This window comes from Sciurus vulgaris, assembly GCF_902686455.1.
Source record: "Sciurus vulgaris genome assembly, chromosome: 11".
In the NCBI taxonomy this organism is placed as follows: domain Eukaryota; kingdom Metazoa; phylum Chordata; class Mammalia; order Rodentia; family Sciuridae; genus Sciurus; species Sciurus vulgaris.
This window is the reverse complement of record NC_136472.1, coordinates 19,081,090-19,103,425: the sequence shown is the minus strand read 5'-3', so window position 1 is coordinate 19,103,425 and position 22,336 is coordinate 19,081,090. Positions and strand designations below refer to the sequence as shown.

General features: G+C 35.3%; 3 protein-coding genes and 1 pseudogene across 4 annotated transcripts in view; all 4 read right to left on the bottom strand.

Annotated features, from left to right (window-relative positions):
* LOC306639039 (olfactory receptor 5W2-like) overlaps positions 1–22,336 on the bottom strand; it is a gene marked incomplete at both ends in the record, with an annotated part of 112,472 nt that overhangs the window by 3,123 nt on the left and 87,013 nt on the right. The window lies entirely within an intron of this gene.
* Positions 8,986–9,933, bottom strand: LOC306639230 (olfactory receptor 10AG1-like; the record flags this gene model as incomplete). Its single annotated transcript, XM_079102626.1, has 1 exon — positions 8,986–9,933. Exon 1 carries the CDS (start codon positions 9,928–9,930, stop codon positions 8,986–8,988), a length of 945 nt encoding a protein of 314 aa, XP_078958752.1. The 5' UTR covers positions 9,931–9,933.
* Positions 16,903–19,851, bottom strand: LOC306638423 (E3 ubiquitin-protein ligase BRE1A-like; annotated as a pseudogene). The gene is made up of 2 exons: positions 19,807–19,851; positions 16,903–18,828 (listed from the first exon to the last, which is right to left on the bottom strand). The product of its transcript is annotated as an E3 ubiquitin-protein ligase BRE1A-like (transcript).
* Positions 20,936–21,862, bottom strand: LOC306639102 (olfactory receptor 5W2-like; the record flags this gene model as incomplete). The annotated part of the gene is made up of 1 exon (XM_079102531.1): positions 20,936–21,862. One exon carries the CDS (start codon positions 21,860–21,862, stop codon positions 20,936–20,938), a length of 927 nt encoding a protein of 308 aa, XP_078958657.1.

Below are 22,336 nucleotides of genomic sequence, written 5' to 3'. Positions count from 1 at the left end.
ACATGCCATCTATAATTTGTCTGATTATATGATTAATTCACATTCTCTACGTTCAGTACTTGTTACAGTTTGGATAAGCGGTGTCCCTCAAAAGCTCACATGTGAGACAATGCAAGAGATTCAGAGAAGAAATGATTGGTTTATGTGAACCTTAATCAATCAGTGAATTGATCCCTGATGGGATTAACTGAGTGGTAACTGAATGTGGGTAGGGCATGGATGGAGAAGGTGGGCACTGGGCCATGTCTTTGGGCTGTATATTTTGTATCTGGCAAGTGGTGATCACCATGGGAGCTGCTTCCTTCTGCCACACTGGTCCACCTTGATGTTCTGCTTCACCTTGAGCAGCAAGGAATAGAGCCTGAGACCTCTGAGACCCTGAGTCCCCAAACTTCATCCTCTAAAATTGTTCTTTTCAGGTTTTTTTAGTCACAGCAGTGATAAAGCTGACTAAAACAGTACTCCATTTTAAATTAAGCTTAATTTATTCAATTAAGAATAAAGTTTTAAGAATAATATTTGTTTCCTTTTTTCATATTTCCTACAGTTACTAGTAAAAGGATTTTTAAAGGTGTCTGTTTACCAAATTTTTGCTGTTAACTATTTTAATCTATTTATCATAGACTATAGTGCAAAAGAGAAGATGCACACTGCCCTTGAGGGATTTTTTACACTAGTAGTATACATATGTGTAAAAAATATTCCTGTAAGAAGTATGCATGCATGTATGATTAACACAAATGGCGTGACTCTACATTGTGTATAACCAGAGAAATAAAAAGTTGTACTCCATTTGTGTACAATGAAAAAAAAATAAAATAAAAAAAGAAGTATGCATGAATAAAGATTTGTTGAAATAGAGCAGAGCTCTGCATTTTTCTACCAATAATTTAGTTTGTTGCTATCCATACTCATTCTTCACAAAATGGAGAATTACTGATAGCTTGACCTTGATAATTTGCAAAAATCCTCCCAGAAACAAAGTAATAAAATTCCCTATATTCCTTGAATCTTACTACCAATATGGTATCTAATTTGACTTGGTTACTTCAAAAGGTCCCAGAAGTTACCCTGTATTCACATTGTCTGGTTGACCTGCCAGTCTCCTTCTATATATGAGCTCTTTTTTTTAATTTATTTTTTAATTTTTTATTTATTCTTTTTAGTTATACATGATAGTAGAATACATTTATACATTTTGATAAATCATACATAAATGGAGTGTAATTTCTCATTTCTTGATTGTGCATATTGTATGGTCAAGTACTGTTTTATTCAGTGGCTTCAATAACTATGTGCACAGCCAAAATGGAAAAGAGATCACACACATGTTCCTTGACTAAAAATGTTGAAAGTTAATAATAAAATAAAATGCAAACTTTCAGAATTCTATATGGGTCAATGATGACAGTGTGAACATGTTTAAGATGTCTACACACTTCAGACACATTTCCCTTAGAGACATGTGGTACTTTATTTTCCCTTTGACATTTCACTGCCATTTAATTGCCTTGACCAACAAAAATGGTACAGATAGCTCTGTGTCATGAAATTGTATCCTTTAACAAATTATGTCTCTTCACCATTAACTGATGACAAGTCAAACTAAATTCAGTGTTCACCATGTGACCTGTTTCAAGGTTACTCGAACATGGAAAGAGAATGAGGTGATGGTGTTTTATGAGCCCTTATCACCATGGTATCAGTTATGAGGCAGACTATAGCCTAGACTGATTGGTAGCTTAACACCACAAAGTGACCACAGTCAACATGAGGAAGAGCAGAAAAATTGCCACTCTAATGATTATCTTACCATATATTCTAGGATAGTGTTTGTATAGCAAAAGATAACTGAAGTGATGTGAATAGAATATATTCAGAGAGAACTATTTTTAATGCTTTTATCAGTACTTTACAGTAATACTTAATTATGAGGTTCACCTTGATATAAACATACATGCATGGAATATAATTTGTTCCATTTCAGTCCCCAGGGCTTCTTTTCCTGTCTTCCTTGCTACCTCTATTCCCCTTCTATTTATTAATTGTCTTGTTAATTGGTGCTTTATGGATATACATAAAGGTAGAATTCCTGTGGTACCCTTGCATTTAAACAAAAGGAGATACACTGTAACAATTATTAATTGTTTGAAATGACCCAGATATTATTTTCGCAAATAACTCTGTTAATTCGGTGAACAATCTAAAAATTAATGATCGACATTTTGCATGTATTTTAACTGAAGAAGAGAATTATTAAGTAACTTGTTAAAAATGCCATTGTGTAGTCAGGTACCAAAGTGGCATGCAAATCAAGGAAATCTGGTTTCTTCTCTCATTTAGTAATCTACCCTGTGAAGATGTCCTACACATGCACACCTGAACACCGTGCACACTTTTTAAAAAACATTTACTCTATTCATGTAGGTGATACATGGGGATCATGGGTGATACAACCCATTTTATCATAAAGCCCAAACTAATAATAATTCAACAGTCTATTACATAAACAGTTTTAAAACTTTTAAATTTTCACTTATAACTTGGAATTATGAAATGCTTTTGGCTGAACATAAAATAAGTATTTGTGTATAGTTCAGTGGTAGAACACTTGCCTAGCATGTGTGAGACCCTGGAACCTATCCCCAGCACCACAGACAACAGAAAATTATTTGATAAAATTTATAATTGTTGCAAATTCCTAATAAGTGTTAGTAATTGAGAAATTGAATTAATCTTAAAAGGCATGTCTTACAAAGAAACTATCTTTGATCTTAAAACTTTCTTAACGGCATTTGGAGGGGGTACCCAGGATTGAACTCAGGGGCACTCACTCACTAAGCCCTATTTTGTATTTTATTTAGAGACAGGGCTCACTGAGTTGCTTAGTGCCTTGCTTTTACTGAGGCTGACTTTAAACTCGAGATCCTCCTGTCTTAACCTCCCCAGCTGCTGGGATTACAGGCATATGCCACCATGTCTGACTCTTAATTGCATCTTTATTTCTCAAACTGTAAACCAATGGGTTCAGCACTGATAACAGTGATGATAATGGTGTAGAACTCTGAGATAATTTTATCAGTGTCAGGTGAGAAGCACAAATAGAGAAGCTTTCTTTCTTCCCACCAGCCGAGCAGATCTTTAAGACTGAGGGAAAGATGAAATAGTGGGAAATGATGATGATAATGAAGCAGCTAATTTCCACTGAGCTGCCAAATGCGGAGAGGAACCATTGTTAACTGATGTGTCTGTGCAGGAAAGCTTAAGCAGAGGAGTGAGGTCACAGAAAAAGTGGTTATTGACGTTTTTGTTACGGTACTTCAGAATAAAGGCAAAGGATGTGTGAACCAGGGATCTCATATTGTGTCCAAAGTAGGACAAAATGATCAGCTGTATGCAGATGCCAGGCAACATCACAACTATATACAGTAAGAGGCGGCAGATGGTCACATAGCGGTCACAGGACATGGCAGCCAAGATAAAGGATTCAGTATCTGGGAAAGTGCAGAAAAAATAAAAATTCAGGTCTCTGAGAGGAAATTGATCAGCATTGTGGACACAATGACTGAAGAATAACAAAAAGGACAGGTTGCTGAGGGGGTTCAAAGGTGTGGATGAGTCCTGATTAATAGCATCAATCCAGTGGTCCCCATTAAAATCATACCATACAATATGAGAAATACAGAGACTGGGACAATCAATCTACAGTTCAGGGCGAGCTGGAAAACCCAGCAGAATAAACTCAGTGACCAAGGTCTAGTTTCCACCTGTCCATTCCAACCTCTGTGTTGCTTTCCTTTTATGATGTTCTAATATTCTCAAGTGTTGTTTGGATGTAAAGAGAAAAAATCATTTAAAACATTTATAAAATCATTTTATTAAAACAAAGAAACAAGCAATCAAATAAAGACACCATGCCCTAACATCTGTCAAATAGATATTCTAAAAGATATACAAAAATTTAGTAGCTAAGATTTCATGGTGGCATGTTTTATTTTATTTGTCTGATTAGTAACAATTTTTGACATTGGAATCTTGATTTCCTGTGTGCAGGGATCAGTATATAATTTAGCTTACACTTTTATTTCAGTAAGACACAATAGTTGACTGAGAGAAATGAAGGATATACAATGCATGGTAAAACAAATAAAATACATATGTATACACACATATATATGATGTATATGAAATAAATTGGATTAAAGTGTGTGAATTAGGATTTTAATTATAGAACAATTTGCTGCTTTTCCTTATTCATTTAATAGATACTAATATGAATGTATCTTTTAAAGCTGTGAGTGCTGTGGTATAATGAAACATACAGTAGCTAATTGTGTCTTAAAATGTATATGAATTAGAATCAAAACTAATGAGAAGTTCAGGTGTTGTCTGGTACACACCGGTAGTCCCAGTGATGTGGTATGCTAGGGCAGGAGGATCATTTGAACCTTTGGATTTGAGACTAGACTGGACAACATATTGAGTTTCTATTCCAAAACACACAAAGAAAAAAAATTGTGAAAAAGAGACATGTATAAATACCAGGTGTGAACATGGATCAGATATTTACTGAAAACAGATTTGTAGCCTAACTTACAGTGATCATTCCTTTGAATAACCTAATAATTCCATTTAGAGAAATATAAAAGGGAAGAAAAAAGGCAAGAGAGCTCAGGTAGAGGAAGATAGTAAACTGTGGGACTTTACAATTAAATTGATTTAAGAAAATCATCAATCAAAATACTGAGATTCACTAAAATCTTCCCAACACCATAAGAAGAATATCATTGGTTAGAAAATAAATTAATTCAAAATACTAATAGGCAATCATGCGTTTGTTTTCTCATCTGTAACAAAAAAGTAAATTTAAGCAAAAAAGTGTTTCAGCAGCCCATAGCCTCAACCCCTCAGCCACCTCATTGTCTCAAAAGTTATTTTAGATACCAACAGAAGCTATACCACAAAGTGACACAAAACGAAGTACCTTGTGAAAACAAGAGAGTGACAAATGCATTTTCCCACCTATTGGGATGCAAATTGTTGGTTTTTGCTTGCAGATAGACAAAAGTTGAATTGTTGCACCATTAAGGCCAGTCTGGTAGTCACAGGAACAACTTGTCCAGGAAGGAAGTGTTTTCAGATTGCCCAGGTGAATTATTTTGCAAACAGAACTGGGGCTTTACATGCATGTTCTAGCACTGCTAATAATTGAATTTAATTGAATTTTAAACATGTTCTCTCTCAACTGACACCTAGGTAACAGACAACAGGGTTGGGTGGTTATCATTGTAAGTCTTCTCTGAAAGTGCATTGGGGACAGTAACACATTTATTGTTCATAATAGCTTGAATGGGTACTTTTTACTTATGGTATTATTGGTGTTTTTAATGAAATTTGGAATTCTATGTATGAAAGGCTCTCTTGATTGGGGACGGTCTTTGAAAATAATCAAATATTTTAAAATGTGTCTTTGTATTTAAATTATGTCAGGTATCTTATGAAAGCATAAGGACATTATTTATTATCACCCATACTGAAAAGAAGTTATATATTTTGCAGGCCTTAATGGGTGAACCCAGTGGTGGTGTCTACAGAATCTGGAATCAACAGGAGCATTTTGAGAAGGGAAGCAGTCAGAGAAAGCATCTCATGTCAGAGATCCTGGAACGATGGCAAAGTCACAACAGTCAGTGAACTCAGGTTCTCTCCATGGGCAGAATTACTCAAATACACATTGTACACAGAGCTCTACTAAAATGGTAAGATTCAGGTGCTAGTGTCAATGGTGGAACTCCAACATTTTTTATAAGCTCACATTTTTCACAACATAGTATCCATTTACTTATGTTTCCTCAAGTGTAAAATCTTAGAACTTTTATCTTCTTTTTTTCTTCTTTTTGGTACTGAAGATCAAACCTTGGGGCTTGCAACTGCAGGACAAGTGTTCTAACTCTCAGTCGTACCCAGAACCGAAAGGAATTTTCAAAGCTACGTTATGTAAGATAAATAAATTAAAATTCCCATTATGAAAATAAGAAATACCTTCTGATCAATAAACAAGATAAAATATGCTAAAAACAAATGCAAATTTATCCATGGACTTTAAAATAATCAAAACCTATGATGAAATTCACAAAGGAATTGGAAACCACAGAAAATAATCAACTGTCATTGAAATGCATAATATCCAGTATGAACAAATGATTAAATAGTCTTCACAGTTCACTGATTAAAACACAAAGAATAGTGTTACAAAGACTCATGCACTCAAAATGACTCTATACCCAATTGTTTACTGTGAAGGTTGATTTTGTATGTCAAATTTACTTGGCCAATGGGTGCCCAGATATTGGTCAAACATTATTGAGATATTTTCCCTTGAGGGTGTTTTTGGATGAAATTACAATTATACTGCTACACTCACTAAAATAAATTATCCTCCCTAATGCGGGAAAGCCTTTGCCAGTCAGTTGAAGAGGATGCAAAATAAAGGGTCTCTCTTCACACCACAGCCAGAGCTGTTGGATTTGGATGAGGTGTGAGCTGTTCCTGGGTTTCTGACCTGCCTACCCTTGAAGGGAACTCCTCCCTCTGCTCTTCAGGTTCTGAGGACTTTGGATTTACATTGGATAAACCATTTGCTCTTTTGGTTTACCAGCTCAGCAATGCACCCAGAAGAACTTGGGAGTTAGCAGACCTGTTAATAACATTGATAATCCCTAAAACTAAACTTATTATACAAATGAATAAATTATTCTGAATATATGTACATCTGGCCATTTATAATGTTATAATGTTCATTCTATTTTTTCTTGCTTCTTCCTTTCTGTAGACAACTCTTCTTGCTTTCCCTTTCTCCTTTAAGAGCTCATGGAATCAGATAGGGCCTGAATGTTTTCTCTATCTCAAGATTTAAAACTTTATCACCTACGCCAAGGCCATTTGTCATAAAATGTAGTGCATTCAGAGATCCAAAGAAATAAGATATGGGGACACTTTTCCTATCACAGTATCCCAATGAAAAGGATGACTTATTTATTTAGGGTCTACATTTGATCTCTGATGCACTGGACAACATTACACCTGTGGTATTGCTGTTTCAGCTTCTCAGGACTCAAGACCTAATTTATTCATGTTAATTGATGGGTTTTACATGTTGATTTCAAAGATGATCTTACCAGCAGGTAGAACATATTTGGCAATGTTAAACTTATCACATTAGTGAAAAGTGGTTAATTCTAATTTGTGAAGAGTGGACTTACTTTTCTGAGTAACAGTCAATGTGTAACATCTCTTTCTTCAAAAATAGCACGAAATGATTATCTCTATGAATTCTAATATAAAATAGAACATAGCTAATGCTTCCTCCAAGAATTTTATCTAAATGCAGGCAACAACTTAATTTTCCTTAATAAAGTCTTTTGAATTTTTTTTCATTGTTGCTAATTGCATTGCAGGTAGATAGTTGCACCTTTCAGTAATCCTGTGAGTTAAGAAAGAATACATTGTCACTATTTACTAATTATAAATGCTATGGAAAACATAGTTACATGACATTCAATGAGTCAATACTTTCCCACAAAAACGAAGGATAAAATTCAGTTTTCTGAACTCCCAGGAAAACTCTGTATCCTTGACATTATTAATCCTGTTTCACTAAATTTTGAGAAATGAATCATCATAATAGTCTTTATTTTTATAATTACAGACATATCAACAGGGTCTTTCTCATGAACCAAATGCCAACTTCTTGTTTTACTATAAAACATTAACTAGCAAGGGATATATGAATATATATTTACATCAATACAACAAAAAACTATTTGTAAAAAAATCATGTTAGATATTCATGAGTGCAGAAGAATCAATGAAGGAGAAATATAACTATGTAGAAGACAGGAGGTAACACTATTTTTATAAATGTTTACAAGTATACCAAAGTTATAGAATGGACTAATTGTCAGCTAAATGAAGCAACATTAAAGAAAAATTATTGAGGAGAGCTGTTTGTTTGAGAATCAGGTTTTGGGTAGATGGGCATTTATGGTTCTATTGATAGATGCTCACTTTTCTCTATAAAGTCAGTTCAAATATTTCAAAAAACAATTTAAAATGGACTAAAAATGTGAAAGATTAGATAAAGTAAAGAAGTGCAACTGTGTGGACTTCACAAAATTCCAAAAATAGCTTCCAACATATTTCTTTGTGTTTCCACCAAAGTACATTCTTTACAAAATATGCAGTTGTAGGAGTGGATTTGGAGGGTGGATAAGAGAGAAACAAAGTAATTAAAATAAAATTATTTTGGAGAAATTAAAACAGATGTGAAGAAATATGTGCAAAAGAGAACCATTTAAGAAGGGAAATTGTACTGTATCACAAACTCTTTCACAGAATTACTAAGAAGAGAGGTAAATGCATGTTTGCTTTTTGGGGGGACATATTGTCTTGGAAGTATTCCACAGTTGCACATAATCATTCTCTTGCTTACTGGCACCTAAAAAATAAATTATACATTTTGCTAGAACTCTAAAGTAAGCCATAGTAAAATTCACTGATCAATTCACTTAATCATTTCCTGAAAAACATTCATTATCAACAGCAATTGTAGCTACTATTCTATATGCTCCACAATCAAAGACAATTGTCAGTATACACATGTATGGGCACTAGAAAAATTTAATTTTCTAATATATTTAACCATAAGACATAAATGTTTAATTCTGCTCATACATTTATAGGGCAAATGCGATGCAAATTACAACATTGTATAGAAGAAAATATTTTCTTTATGTGCAGATAATTGAAGATAGATGATGCTACCAATTATGTTTGTGTGCAGAGTAAATTTCAAGCTAAAATATCAGTAAAACAAAAATAAATCATAAGCTTCCAGGCATTAACCTCTCTAGAATGCAGAGATTTGAACTGTTTCTTTAATAACTGTGACAATATGGTAAAACACCACCAAGTAAACTCATAATACTATGTTTTAAGCAATATTCTTCTGAGAGCAGCAATCACATCCTGGTTCCTGAGGCTGTAGATCACAGGATTGAACATGGGAGTCACTATGGTGTAGAACAGAGAGAGCAGTTTGTCAGTTCCTGCAGAATGGCTGGATGTGGGCCTGAAGTAGGTAATGGAACCAGATCCAAAAAATAAAACCACAACCAGCAGGTGGGAGGAGCAGGTGGAGAATGCCTTAGCCCGTCCTTGGGCTGTGGGCAACCTCAGAATGGTGCCAATGATCTTGCTGTAAGAGGCCAGTATCAACATAAAAGGGACTGCAGCAACGAATATCACTACTACATACACAGACATCTCATGCACTGAAGTGTCCCCACAGGCTAGCTTGAGAATGGGGGGTATGTCACAGAAGAAGTGGTTGATTTGGTTAGAATGACAGAAATGCAGAGAGAATATCTGCCATGTCTGCCCTACCTGGACTGGCATTCCCCCGAGGCAGGCCCCAGCTGCCAGTTGATGGCACTTCTTTGGGTTCATGACTAGAGGATAATGTAGAGGGTTGCAGATGGCCACATAGCGGTCATAGGACATCACAGCCAGGAGAAAACATTCTGCAGTTCCCAGTACAAGGAAGAGGCACATTTGAGTGGCACAGCCCACTAAGGAGATGCTCCTATCCTGAGTCCAAAGACTGACCAGCATCCTAGGGAGAGGGACTGAAACATAGCAGATTTCCAGAATAGAAAAAATTGCCAGGAAAAAATACATGGGTTTGTGCAGTGCAGGGTCAAACCTGGTTATTATGACTATGAGGCTGTTCCCAATGAGGACAACCATGTAAATGATGGAGAACAGCCCAGACAGAAACCCCTGGAGGTTTGGAAGGTCAGAAAATCCCAGCAAGACAAACTGCACCACTGTGGAGACATTGTCTTCTGCTTCTACCTCTTCAAGCTTCATCTGTAGGAAAGTGTTAACCAGAATCACAAGTCATTTCCTTGTGTTGGGCTTTTGTGTTTTTGGGTATAATTCAATAATTGTGAATATTTTAATTTTCCTATTCCCCTGAAAACAGAAGCTATCACTTCCAGATGCTCTAAGATTATATAGATCATCATATATTTTATTATAAATAAATTCAACCGTGTGAAAAAATTTAGTCTTTTTATCGTAAGAGATATTTTATTTCTTAGTTTCTTTAACAATATTTTTCATTTTGACACACAGATATCCAAAATTTTAGAACCTGAATTTATGATCAATATAGCAATGATTTGTTTCTTTAAGTTCCAATATTTTTTCATAAATTCTCATATCTATTTTCTACTGTTACCAATTCAAACTATATTTCATTCCTGAAGTCAAAATTTTGGATTACACTTAAGTGATTTTCTTAGATGAATGTAGGTAGTTCATATGAGTTATAGTTTTTTTCTGATATTTACCAAGCTGTGCTCTGCTTTGATTTTCTATGTATTTTGGTAAATTTATTATTAGACAATAATAATATGTTAATAAACAGATACTTTGGAATAGTATTTTCTTTTGATTTTGTATGTATTGCTATGTAATGTTTATGAAATTGTAATTCATACATTTTATTCAGGTTTTATAATGTTGAGAAAATGAATTCCTAAGTGTTCTTCCTGTCTGGGAGAGCTTAATAGATAAAATTCAGAACACATAAATCTATGCTCCAGAAAGCAATCTTATTAGAATGTGCCCCTTTGATTTTCATAACGGTTATATCAAAAAGGCATCAGCCTCAACTCCTCCCTGAGATCATCATTAATCATCATGTCCCCACTCTGCTATTTGCTGCTGACCTCATCTCTTTTATGTATTTTCCCTTTCACCTGTATGTGCGTGCATTCATGCCTGTGGTTTGAATGGAGTTTTTTTGTCTTTGTTAGGTTATGTCCTTATCTCTAGACCTAGATTATATGCTTTTTACTATTGTTTACATATTTCAAGTGTACTGCATTGTATATTTGCTTCACAAAATTTGGTTCACTTACTTCCTGTATAAATTACAAATAATTCCAATTGGTTGCTTTATCTAAGCCATACCAAAATAAAGACTGATTTCTAACCAACATATAAAACCAGATGCCCAGCAGTGCATTAAGTGTATCTTACCTGTGTGTCATTGTTCATGTCCATGTGATAAGGATGGGAGTGAGGGTGTACAGGAATTATTGTTGTTTAATTCACTCTTGCAAAGGTAGCATATCATATCACTTATTTGTTATGTATTAAATAGCATCCATCTTATGTGTTAAGTAAATTGAAAGTGGAAAAGAACTAATGTATTTCAGAGTGTAGGCAAACCTCTAACCATGTGCTAAGACTGGTCAGTCTGTACAGTGACTACATTTCAGCTTCAAAAATAAAGAAGTAGAGGTGGGGAAGGAGCTATGTTGTACACAACATTTGGGCATCCCAAGGATTTTCTGTGACTAAGAAAATTAATGCTAAATATAAATCTATTTTATCATTTATAATATTTTGGACAAAACTCAAAAGAGATTGTAAAGTTGCCTTAATTTGGCCTCACAGAGGCAAGAATAGAATGTGCTTCACAGAGGTTTGGGAACTGGGGACTGGGAGGAATGGGGTGAGGTTGATCATGATGCACTAGGTCTTAGCTAGTTACATTGCAAGATCCTGGTATGCTGTTGCAAGGAAGGTGACCATAGATAAGGACACTGCATTTTTATTCAAAAGGGACTTTGAGGGTTTTAAAGAAATGATAAATGTTTGAAAGAGGTTTACCATCATTTGAGTTTTACACAGGAACAGATGTATGAAGAATCACATAGATATGTACAATAATGTGCATCAATTACAAATAAAAGTAAGGGCAAAAGAGAGAAACAGATGCACACACAAAATGAAAAGAGATATAGCAAATTTTTTAGATAATTATCGTAGCTAATATTGACATTGCTGGGATCTGATCCCAGGTTATGACTACACAAGAACGGTTTTACTATTCTGTCCTGCAACATTGAAGTCATATTTTATTTACTTAGTCATTTCAAATTAATTCAATTAGAGCTATTGGGACAATGATCAAAATGTGCAAGGAACCCTTTTGATAGCAGGATAAAATGCAACCCATTTCAACAATATCTGTGTCCTAGCTTGTTCATTAGTTACATACAATTGGTTTCTTTGACAACATTCTCAGACATTACATATAAAATATTTAAATACATACCACATAGGAATCTAAATTTAGACATTTAAAATGATGATAGTCTTCTTCAGATATGGGCTCATTAGTTTAAAACACACTTTACATTTTGATGTTATTTGATCTTATAATTATTAAAGACAGAAAAGTACAAAGTGCATCTCAATTAGTGTTTTGAAATGAAAAATATATTTTTGAACACTTTCTACAAGTGTTCTTTGCTAATCCTAAACATATAAATACCTACAAAAATAAATTTATGTTAGACAAGAGTATCAATTTTTACCTGCTTGTTCAAGGTCAAACATGATGCTTACCTTTACTGACTGAGTAAAAAATAAAGGAAAATGTGAAAGAATATTATTTTACATGTTGGGTAATTTATTTTATTTGAAAAGAGGCCAATTGCCTTTTCAGATATAGTCATTGTCAGAAGAAAGAATCCTCTTTAAGTACTAAATATTCTCAGCTCTAGGGATCAGTTCCTTTCCCAAGGAGGATACTAATTGAAGGAAACCATTCTGCTGCCAGTCAAACATTTTTGTACAACAATCAAAGACCTGTCAACACTACATCTTTTTAAGTTCTCAGGCTTTCTCTATCTCATGAGAGATAATAAAAAATATGAGTCTAAAAACATCAGAATGTTACAATTGCACATGATTTAGGATATAAACTGAAATGTTCTTGTAAAGATGCAAATCTGCAATGTCTTAATCTAGAAAGAAGTTTATCATTCTGTCATAGAAAATTGAAATTTGAGAGTTGTAGGTCTCTCCAGGCAGTTATGTCATCTTTAACCTGAATTTCCCCTCTGCACATCTACCCTGACCAGACAGGTCTTAACACGCCCTATGTTATGAATCCCCCCTATGGGGGGATTCTGAGGAAAGTACTGAATAGAAGCTATGACCTATTCCTTCCAGTTATACAGACTGTAAAAGGCATGCAGAATTTCCTGATGCAACTCTTCATGTAAAATTTAGTCACATGTTACAACACCAAAATGAAATGAAGCTACATAAGTATAATTTACAACTGAACTGTCGTGAGACCAACTAAGAAACTATTATCATAAACTGTTTGATTGTCACAATAATTCTAAGTAGTGACTGCATGAAGTTCACAGTCAAGGACCAGTTTAGGTCAATGGTGCCTTCTCTCATGTAAAGGACATAAAATAGTGTAATAGATATCTTTAACACCCAGAGAAAGAAATCCATTTAGACAATTAGTTATAAAACACAAAGGAGAAGAATTTTTGGTCTAACTATTGTAAACAGGAATAGACTGCTACATATTTTAAGACTGATAGACAAACCTAATTCAGAAGAATCAATAGTTTGCATTAAACTATCACTATTCAAAGGAATTATTCACTAATTTTGAATTTCATCATCTTGTGGCATATTTTATTTTACCTTAGTTCTAGCTATTAAGACACACTGTAGCAATATCTCATTCTGTGCATTTCCTTGTTAGATAAGTGATTTGAAATGTTTTCCATAGTCAGTATTTTCATTCTCTTACCAATGTCAGTATGAGAACAAACTATTTCAATTACAATGAAGTCCAACTTATAAATGTCTTTCATGGATTATGCATTGGGTAATATAAGGTAGAACTCTTGCTTAGTCCAAGTCACAAAGATTTATGGCTTTGTTTTCTTCTACTAAATCTGTGGTTTAAGATTTTACATGTAAATATAGGTTAGTTTTTATTCATTTTTTGGTAACAGGATAAGTTTTAGATATTTTTTGTGCATGCATGTTTGAATATGTATACATAGTCAATTCTTACAAATTATATTTTTTAGAAACACCCTTTTTAAAATGAATCCAATTGTACTATTGCCAGAAATTAATTACAAACTTTTTCTCAATTGGTGAATTTGAGTCCAGAAAAGTGAAAATCTGGGCAAAGTTTTCAACTACAATCATTTTTTAAAATCTTGGAAGTAACAAGAGGCAAAGAGCAAAATGTGAAATGTTTCAGAAAATAAAATTAAACTTCAAAGAATTTCCAAAATCAGATAAATTTTAGAAATTGGGGTTTGTGTTATGACTCAGTGATAGAGAGCTTGGCTAATATGTACAAGGGCATGGATTTGGTTCATAAGAAAGTTTAAGTATATGGTGAAACATTTTCATCAGGAGCTTCTTTGAAATATCTTTTCTAATATATAAATTGACCATTTATGTAAAAAAAAAAAAAAGATGACAGGAGAACAAGAACTATAAAGTGAGCAATGACAAAAAAAGACTAATTCCTACTAATCTGAAAGACTGGGTGCAAGTAAGAATTCATACACACTCAGGAAAGTCCAGAGAACCAATTAGCAGGTCACTCATCCTGAATATGAACTTATAAATGCCAGAATAAAAACTGAATCCCAACACAAATTTGTTAAGGTCCTAAAATGATAATGATGCCCTAGTTATAGACATATGTATGAACAAAGGGAAGTCTTCCTCACTCAAGACAAATAAGCATACATATTCGCTGATCTCTAAATTACACTGACTCATAAATGATACAGAGGAAGTCAGTTTTACAAATACAAGCATGGGCAATTTAAAATAAAGAGGCGGGAGTGCAGAGACATCAGCAACTGCACACCATAAGGGAAACAGACTCAACAAAATCAGTCTAAGCAAGGACTAAAAAAAAAAAAAACAGAGTGACAACAACCTTCCACGTGATGAACTAGAATCAGCAAAGCCTATAATATATCTCCAGATTGTTTGGTTTCAGTAAGAGTTTACATAAGCAAAGAAATGGGAAAGTGTGACATGTACAGAGAGAAAAATAAAAAGAGCAAGACAAAGAGAGTAGACATTGTGGTCAGCGTGGACAATCAGAGGGGCCAGAGCTCCCTCCTCACTCCAGCCTTGTTCATGGACTGAGGTCTTTTCCAGGTTCAACAGTTGTAGGAACTGAGTTCTGCTTGTTTCTGCCTGAGTTTGCTTGAAGTTCTGAGGTTTATGCTGGGAAGGGCAAGAGAGGAGACTAGCAGACACAGACCACCCAGAGTCCCATCATAGAAAAGGTATTGCTCTCTAAAATTGGGGCTTCTCTCCCTGTCATCATCTCTTGTTCAGTCCTGTTCAAGTTCCGCTAGATCAGGGAGAGAGGTGGAGGTGAGAAGGAAGGCCATAGATTAGGATTTACTCTTGCTCTGTCTGAGGAAACTGGTTCAACTTTATTGAGTGTGTGTGGTACTGGGGATTGAACTCAAGGGTACTCTACCACTGAGTTACATCCTCAAGCCTTTTTATAACTTTTTTGAGATAGGATTTCACTAAGTTGTTCAGGCTGACCTCAAACTTGCAATCCTCCTGCCTCAGCCTTCCAAATCACAATGATTAAAGGCATGTGTCGCCTTGCCTGGCTAGAAACTGATTTAATTTGGTAAAGACCATAGAGATTCATGCCTAAGTTGGTTTTAAAGTACAATGATGGTCTTGTTGAACACTAATTATTATGTGTCATTAGAAGATGTAAAAAAATATATTTTTATAACTCCAAGGAAAATATGTCAATATTTAAAAGGAAAGGCAATCAGAGGATTATTAACAATATAGACAAAGGTAGCCAAGAATTCATTCCCTAGGTAAGTCTTAAACTGTATTGAATTTTAAATTTTAATTACTTGAGCACTAATGCAGTTGGAGATCCACATCTAAGAAGTGTCCATGAAATTCATATAGAGAAGAGAGTTAACAGAACTGTACCTAAAGGTATTTGGGCTTGTGAAATCCACATCATCTAGCGGGTCTTACTGTTAGCACTATTTCAGGTCACTCTAGCCCAGGGTTGTGAGTGCAATTCTTTTGTAAGCTGATAGAGTGGGTCATCCTTTTTGTTTATTTCTAAATGTTTTTCAATACTAGGGAGTTTGCATAGCATTAGAATCATAATTCACAGAGACAGGAAAACCCCTGTGTAGAGGAAGATGAGAGTAATTCATAGCTCATGAAAGCCACTCTGTATCAATTTCCCAGAATACCCAGAAGATCTCTTTACCATCTCAGTCCTATTCCTCATCCCAATTTTTATTTCCTTAGAAGGCAAAATTGTCCATATTATTTGGAATTATTCTGGCCTTGAGAAATTTAAAGACCTTAAGTTGTTGCACATGCAAAACTTAAATAATAAGGAAAGTCAGTTGACCTTAAAGTTATTTTGCAAGTAAATGGGAAATGGACCAAATTATCCCGGATATAATTTCATTAAGGTTTCAAACCATCCAGGAAAGAGCAGCATAATCATACCATTTTATAATTAAAGTTTAGAAAATGTTAAATACCCAAATTAAGGAAAGTGTATGACCATAGGTAGCTTATTTCTAAAAGGTCACACCCCAAAAATAACATTTCCATTTTTTGTTCCTGTCTCCATGTCAAAAATACCAACTTGATTTCTTTAGGAGGAATGCATAACTCAAGATTATACAATGGGCCCAACCACCCTCAAAAATGTTAAAAAGTCTAAAAGGTGGAAATAAAGCTGATAGGGAAGACAAATATAGGTCAAATATGAGTCAATTGATTTTTCATTTGTTTCTAATTAATTCTATAACCCAAGGTTTACATTTACCAGTCCTTTCCACTAAAGTCATCAAGGTATTGGAGCAGAGAATCTGGACAGAAAGTCTATGGAGAGAGGAACAGGAGTTGACAAACTGTCAAGAAAAGAAGAGGTAGAGGTTTGGTGATTAATGAATAAAGTGCCTGACTAGCCAGCTCCTCTTCTTCTCTTAACAGATCAACCAATGTAAATGTGATGAAAACCACTGGCATCAAAAGCAGCATTACACTTGGGACATTTGCTCTGGTGTGTGTCATAGCATGTTTTCACACAATCAAAGCAGAAAACATGAAAACACTTGGTAAGTACAACATTCTTCTTATGCATGTTGCAGCATAGACAAGTCAGACATGCCTTATAATCTTCAATTTCCTCCATCAGAATCTCATCCACTTGGGCACATTGTCTGGTTTCTTTGTCATCTCCAGGTTCCTTCAAAGTCATAAGATGTCCTCTTGGACTCACTTAAAATTGAACATGTCCTTTTCTCTGGTGACACTGTTCTCCTCAATTTCATCCTGAAAATCATGGAGCTTCTTCTGTGCCAGCTCAAGTTGTGCCTTGAGGTTATCTGCAACCTGGGCTGCCTCCATTGCCTTATGTTTATTCATCTCCAAGGCTTGGATCCTAAGACTCAGCTCCTTTTCTCCTGTGCCGAAGTTGCTTTGCAATAAGTGCTCCTCCTCTTCCAGTTTCCTTACCACCTGTAACTTGGCATCAACCTGGGTCTTCAGAGTCAAAACATGTTCAGCCATCTCCTCCTTCTCTTCTTTGAGTAATTTATGGAATTGATCAGACTCTGACATGAGTTTGAAATTTGCATCATCCTTTTCCCACAACTGTTGCATCAAACGGATATTTTGTGCCTGCATGTCTTCAAAGACCTGGCCTGTGACATCCATCTCAGAGAGCAGAGCTTCTTCTTCCTGCCATGGCCAGCTTTTTCTGCAGGAATTCGATCTACTCTTCTACTGCCTGAATCTTCCTCGATGCATCTTCGTCAGCCATTTTCTTGTTCTCTTTCTTCTCCTTATCCTCTAGATCCTTAAGTCTTTGCCTTAGATCTTCTAACTCTGCCTTAGACTTCTTCTCAGCTGCCATTCATTGAACTTTGTCTCTCTGTTCCTTCAGGGCAGAGCACTATATATCTAGCAATAGTTTCATCTCCTTTTGGCTCTCTTGTGCCTTGAGTTCAATCTTTAATTGATTGATAATTTCTGTTTCCTTCTTTCTTCCATCATCCTGTTTTCCTTTCTCTTTATCCTTAGCAGAATCTCTCTTTTTCTGATTCTTTCAGTTTCTGCTTCTCTCATTCTCTCTCCTTTTCCTTCTCTCATTCTCTTTCTCACTCTCTTTATCCCTCCTTTCTCATTCTTTTTCATCCCATTTGGACTTGATTTCATTGGCATCCTCCTGGGATGTCTTCAATGCTGAGGGCTGGATTGATAAGTCCTCAGAATCTTGTTTTAAATCTGCAGGTTCATCCTTGGCATCCTCTGTACTAGTCTGAGACTGCAGGACGGCACTGCCACTGTGTCTTGTTCAGGTCAGACTGGGCTTCTCTCAACTTCCATTTATACCTTAAGACCTCCCCTTTCAGCTGGTGATTGTGGTTCTGGAGGCTACTGATGAGGTGGCACATTTCCCAGTTTATAGGGCCTGTTTGTTCATTGGCAGCTCATTGAGCAAGGGTCTGCTCAAATTTTATCCTCAGCATTTCATATTCCTTGCAGACCTGAGCCAGTGTATCTTCCAGCTGGATCACTTCAGTTCTCAGATTCTTATGAAGACTAAACTTAATGAGTTCAACCTGGTGCTGGTGAGTTTCCCTGGTTCCATGAAGCAGAGTCCAAGCCTCATCCAAGTGAGCTTTCAACTGTAGGCTCTCATCGTACAGAACAGAGAACTGTGACTGCCTGCAAAGATATTCAAAGATATTCTGGAGTTTCCTTAACCACTTCCTCCACTGCCCTCTGAAATTCCACCTTCAACTTTTCATTCTGTGTAGTGACCTCCTCAGAGTCTTGTCAAAGTTTCTCCAACTCACAGTTTAACCCACTATATGCAGTCTTTGCACCAGGTAATTTTGTATTTAGTTCATGTTATTTGTCCTAATTTATTGGTACAGGTATAAGAAGGATGTGATTTGAAGGCACTAAGGGAAGAGAATACATTTTTCAGTAAGTAGGCTGGGATCGATCAAACCTTATGGTGCTATGTTGACATTTTTTGTAGAATCCCATGATATAAAAAGTATTATGGGATGTAACCCCAAGCTGATGTTTTAAATTTTAAGTCTTTAGAATCTCTTAAGAAAACTCCAGACATTTTGTTATTCTTTCTCAAAAATTCAGAGAGAAAGAAGGAAGGCTAGAATTGATAAAATCAATGGATTCCAGTTTTGAAATTCCAGTTGTAGAATTTTGCATTTTTTAGGGTTCAGAGTCACTAGATCTGATAACAGATCTAATAGGTCCTTTAATTAAGTATTTAGATCCTGGAATACATTGTCATATTGGAGGAAGATGGGTTAATTGGGTGGCTTCTTACAACATCCAAATTAGCAGCACTCTGTTAATGCCCCTTGGTTCTTGCAGGTTTAATGCAATTCAAAGTTTTCAGTCCTGCTGCTGCTTATAAATAGCAATTCCAAAAGAAATGAATTAAATATCATATGGTATTGATGGATAACTTTAAATCCTTTTATCAAAACTTGTACTCTTGATTGGTTTACTCCTCCATGATACAGTCTAATGTTCCATGTTGTACCACAAATGCCACCTTGACAGGCAGAGGGGCTTCTTTGGCTTTCATTCCATTCAGAAATATTTTCATCCAGAAAATTTTAAAGTAGCAGCTAGAAAATCTAAGACAGTTATGAGCTTTTAGCTTCTGTAGTTGTGACAGATCCTGGAGAGCTATAATAAATAATTCATATGTGGTACACCAAGGCCACATCTGTTTTTTCTCAGCAAGCTTATTCAGTGCTTTAGCAATGAAAAAGAACACCCAAGATGACAAAGATGAAGTAGACAGGTATCACATACATGCACAAAGGAATGTGCTTTTCTTCCAACGTATTCACTCTTCATGTCTTTATAGATTTATTACATTGGTAATCTGAACAGTTTTATGCAATTTATTAATTAATAAAATTTATATGTTAAAGCCACAAATTCTAGCAAATTTCTATTGTTTTATTGACATCCAACAGAATTGAAAAGACCTAGCGTTTTAGTTTTATTGTTTCTTTCTTTCCCCAAATCTTGTCACAAACCCAGTACAGTTGTATTAGATAGCAGGGAGGGATCACTTAGTTCTTGGGCAAAGGACCCTCACAATCTCATTTGGGAAACAAACTTTTCATACATAAACCATGCCTTTAGGAGATAGTCCTCTGTGATATTAAAAAAAAAAAAAAAAGGGGAGGGGCATTTAAACAAAATAGAGAAGGGAAAGAAGGTCCTGGAAATAGTGATGAAGATTTCTGAGTTAAGAGTAACAGCAAAGCATTTCTTTAACAAAGCTCTTTCCATTCTCTTTAACAATGTTGAACCATTTATTTCTGAAAACAAGACATACCCTTGTCAAGCTTTCTCTGAATTCCACACTATTTTTCTGGAATTCTTTTTTTTTTTTTTCCCCCAATTTGGGTTCCTTTGCAACTCACATTGAATATCTCCACACAAGGCAGTCTCTCTCCTGGATTCAAACATTTTATTTTGGATTCATTCCCCCACTCTTTTGATTTCACTATAGTGTCGATGCATACTATGAATTATTTGAGTACCTAATTCATGACTGCTTCCTCCACTAGTATATAGGATATAGTCCTCTAAAAATGACTAGATATTCCATAAAAACAAAGCATCAAAATGCACAAAAGCACTTAGGAAAAATTCAATGAATTTTAATATTATTGAAATAATGTATGAAGCTAATAAAACCTTTCAAAATTAGATCAGGAATTTATACCACAAGGAGATAGCAACATATATAAATTCAGAACACATAATGGAACATGACAGGTTAGGGAATAATCCACTTTCCTATCTTTCATTAAACTAAAATATTTGTAAATTGTTGTTTTTCATGAGCTATGACACACAATTTTAAGAAAACAGAAATCATCATGCATGTATGAGAAAGGTATAAATTCATCATAAATAATTACAACTATATTTTATTTTTAAGCTTTTGCAGGGCCTCCTTCACATCCTTGTTGCGTAGGCTATAAATCAGAGGGTTCAACATGGGAATCACAAGGATGTAAAACAGTGAGGTCATTTTGTCTTGATTTAGAGAGTAGGAAGAACTTGGCCTTAAATATATGAAGAACACAGCTCCCTGGAAGATCACAACAGCAGTTAGGTGGGAGGCACAGGTGGAGAAAACTTTGAGCCTCCCCTCAGCAGAGCGGATCTTTAAGACGGATGAGATGATGTAGCAATAGGAGACAAGGACTCCAGAGATGGTACTTAGTTCAATGAATCCAAAAACGGTGAATATTACCAGTTCATTGACTTGTGTGTCCGAACAGGAAAGGAGATAAAGTGGAGGTAAATCACAGAAGAAATGATTAATCTCATTAGATCCACAGAAACATAAATGGAATGCCAATGTTGTGTGTATCAAAGCATCTCCCAGTCCCACCAGGTAAACTCCAGCCATAAGCAGGTAACACACTGTGCTGGACATGTTGACTGTGTACAGTAAGGGGTTGCTAATGGCCTTGTATCTATCAAATGCCATAACCGCCAGCAGTACACACTCAGAATCTGCAAACGTACAGAAGGTCAAGAACTGCACAGCACAACCAAGGAAAGAAATTGATTTGTTCATGGCGAATATGTCAATTAACATCTTGGGTCCAACTGCTGTGGAATAGCAGAGGTCACAGAAGGAGAGGTGGCTGAGGAAAAAGTACATTGGTGTGTGAAGCTGGGGATCCACTCTAATTAAGAAGATCATTCCAAGGTTTGCCAGAAGACTAATGAGATAAACCAGGAGAAACATACTAAAAAGGGTGATTTTGAGGTCAGCATTACTAGTAATTCCCAAGAAAATGAATTCACTCAAGGACGAACAATTTTCCCTGTTCATTCTTCTTTTCACTTGTGTAAACTTAAAGAAATGATTACAAAAATGAAAGATACATATTTAATCATTATGCACACCCCCAAAATATCTGTAAGACTGAACACAAATATTTTTTTGATTTTTTAATTCTTCCAACAAGATTCATGTGTTGGTCTTTAAAAAGTCATGATGTGCTTTGACAGTAATTAAAAATAAAATTTTGAAATGGTAGTTGAGAACTAGTGATTGCCATCAAGATGGTATTCATGAGGGATTTGAATTTTTTTAAAATTTCTCTGGGTCTCGTCCTCCTTTACTTTTGGAAATATATTTTTATATGCTGAAATCTGAGTAAATCTTCAAAATATTATGGAGTAAACACAACTCTTAGATGAGAGAAACTTACAGGACTAATTATTTTCTGTTCTTAAAACCATTCATCTAAACAGATAAAATTGCAATTATCATAATCCTCAAAATTTGTCATTGCTGTTAAAA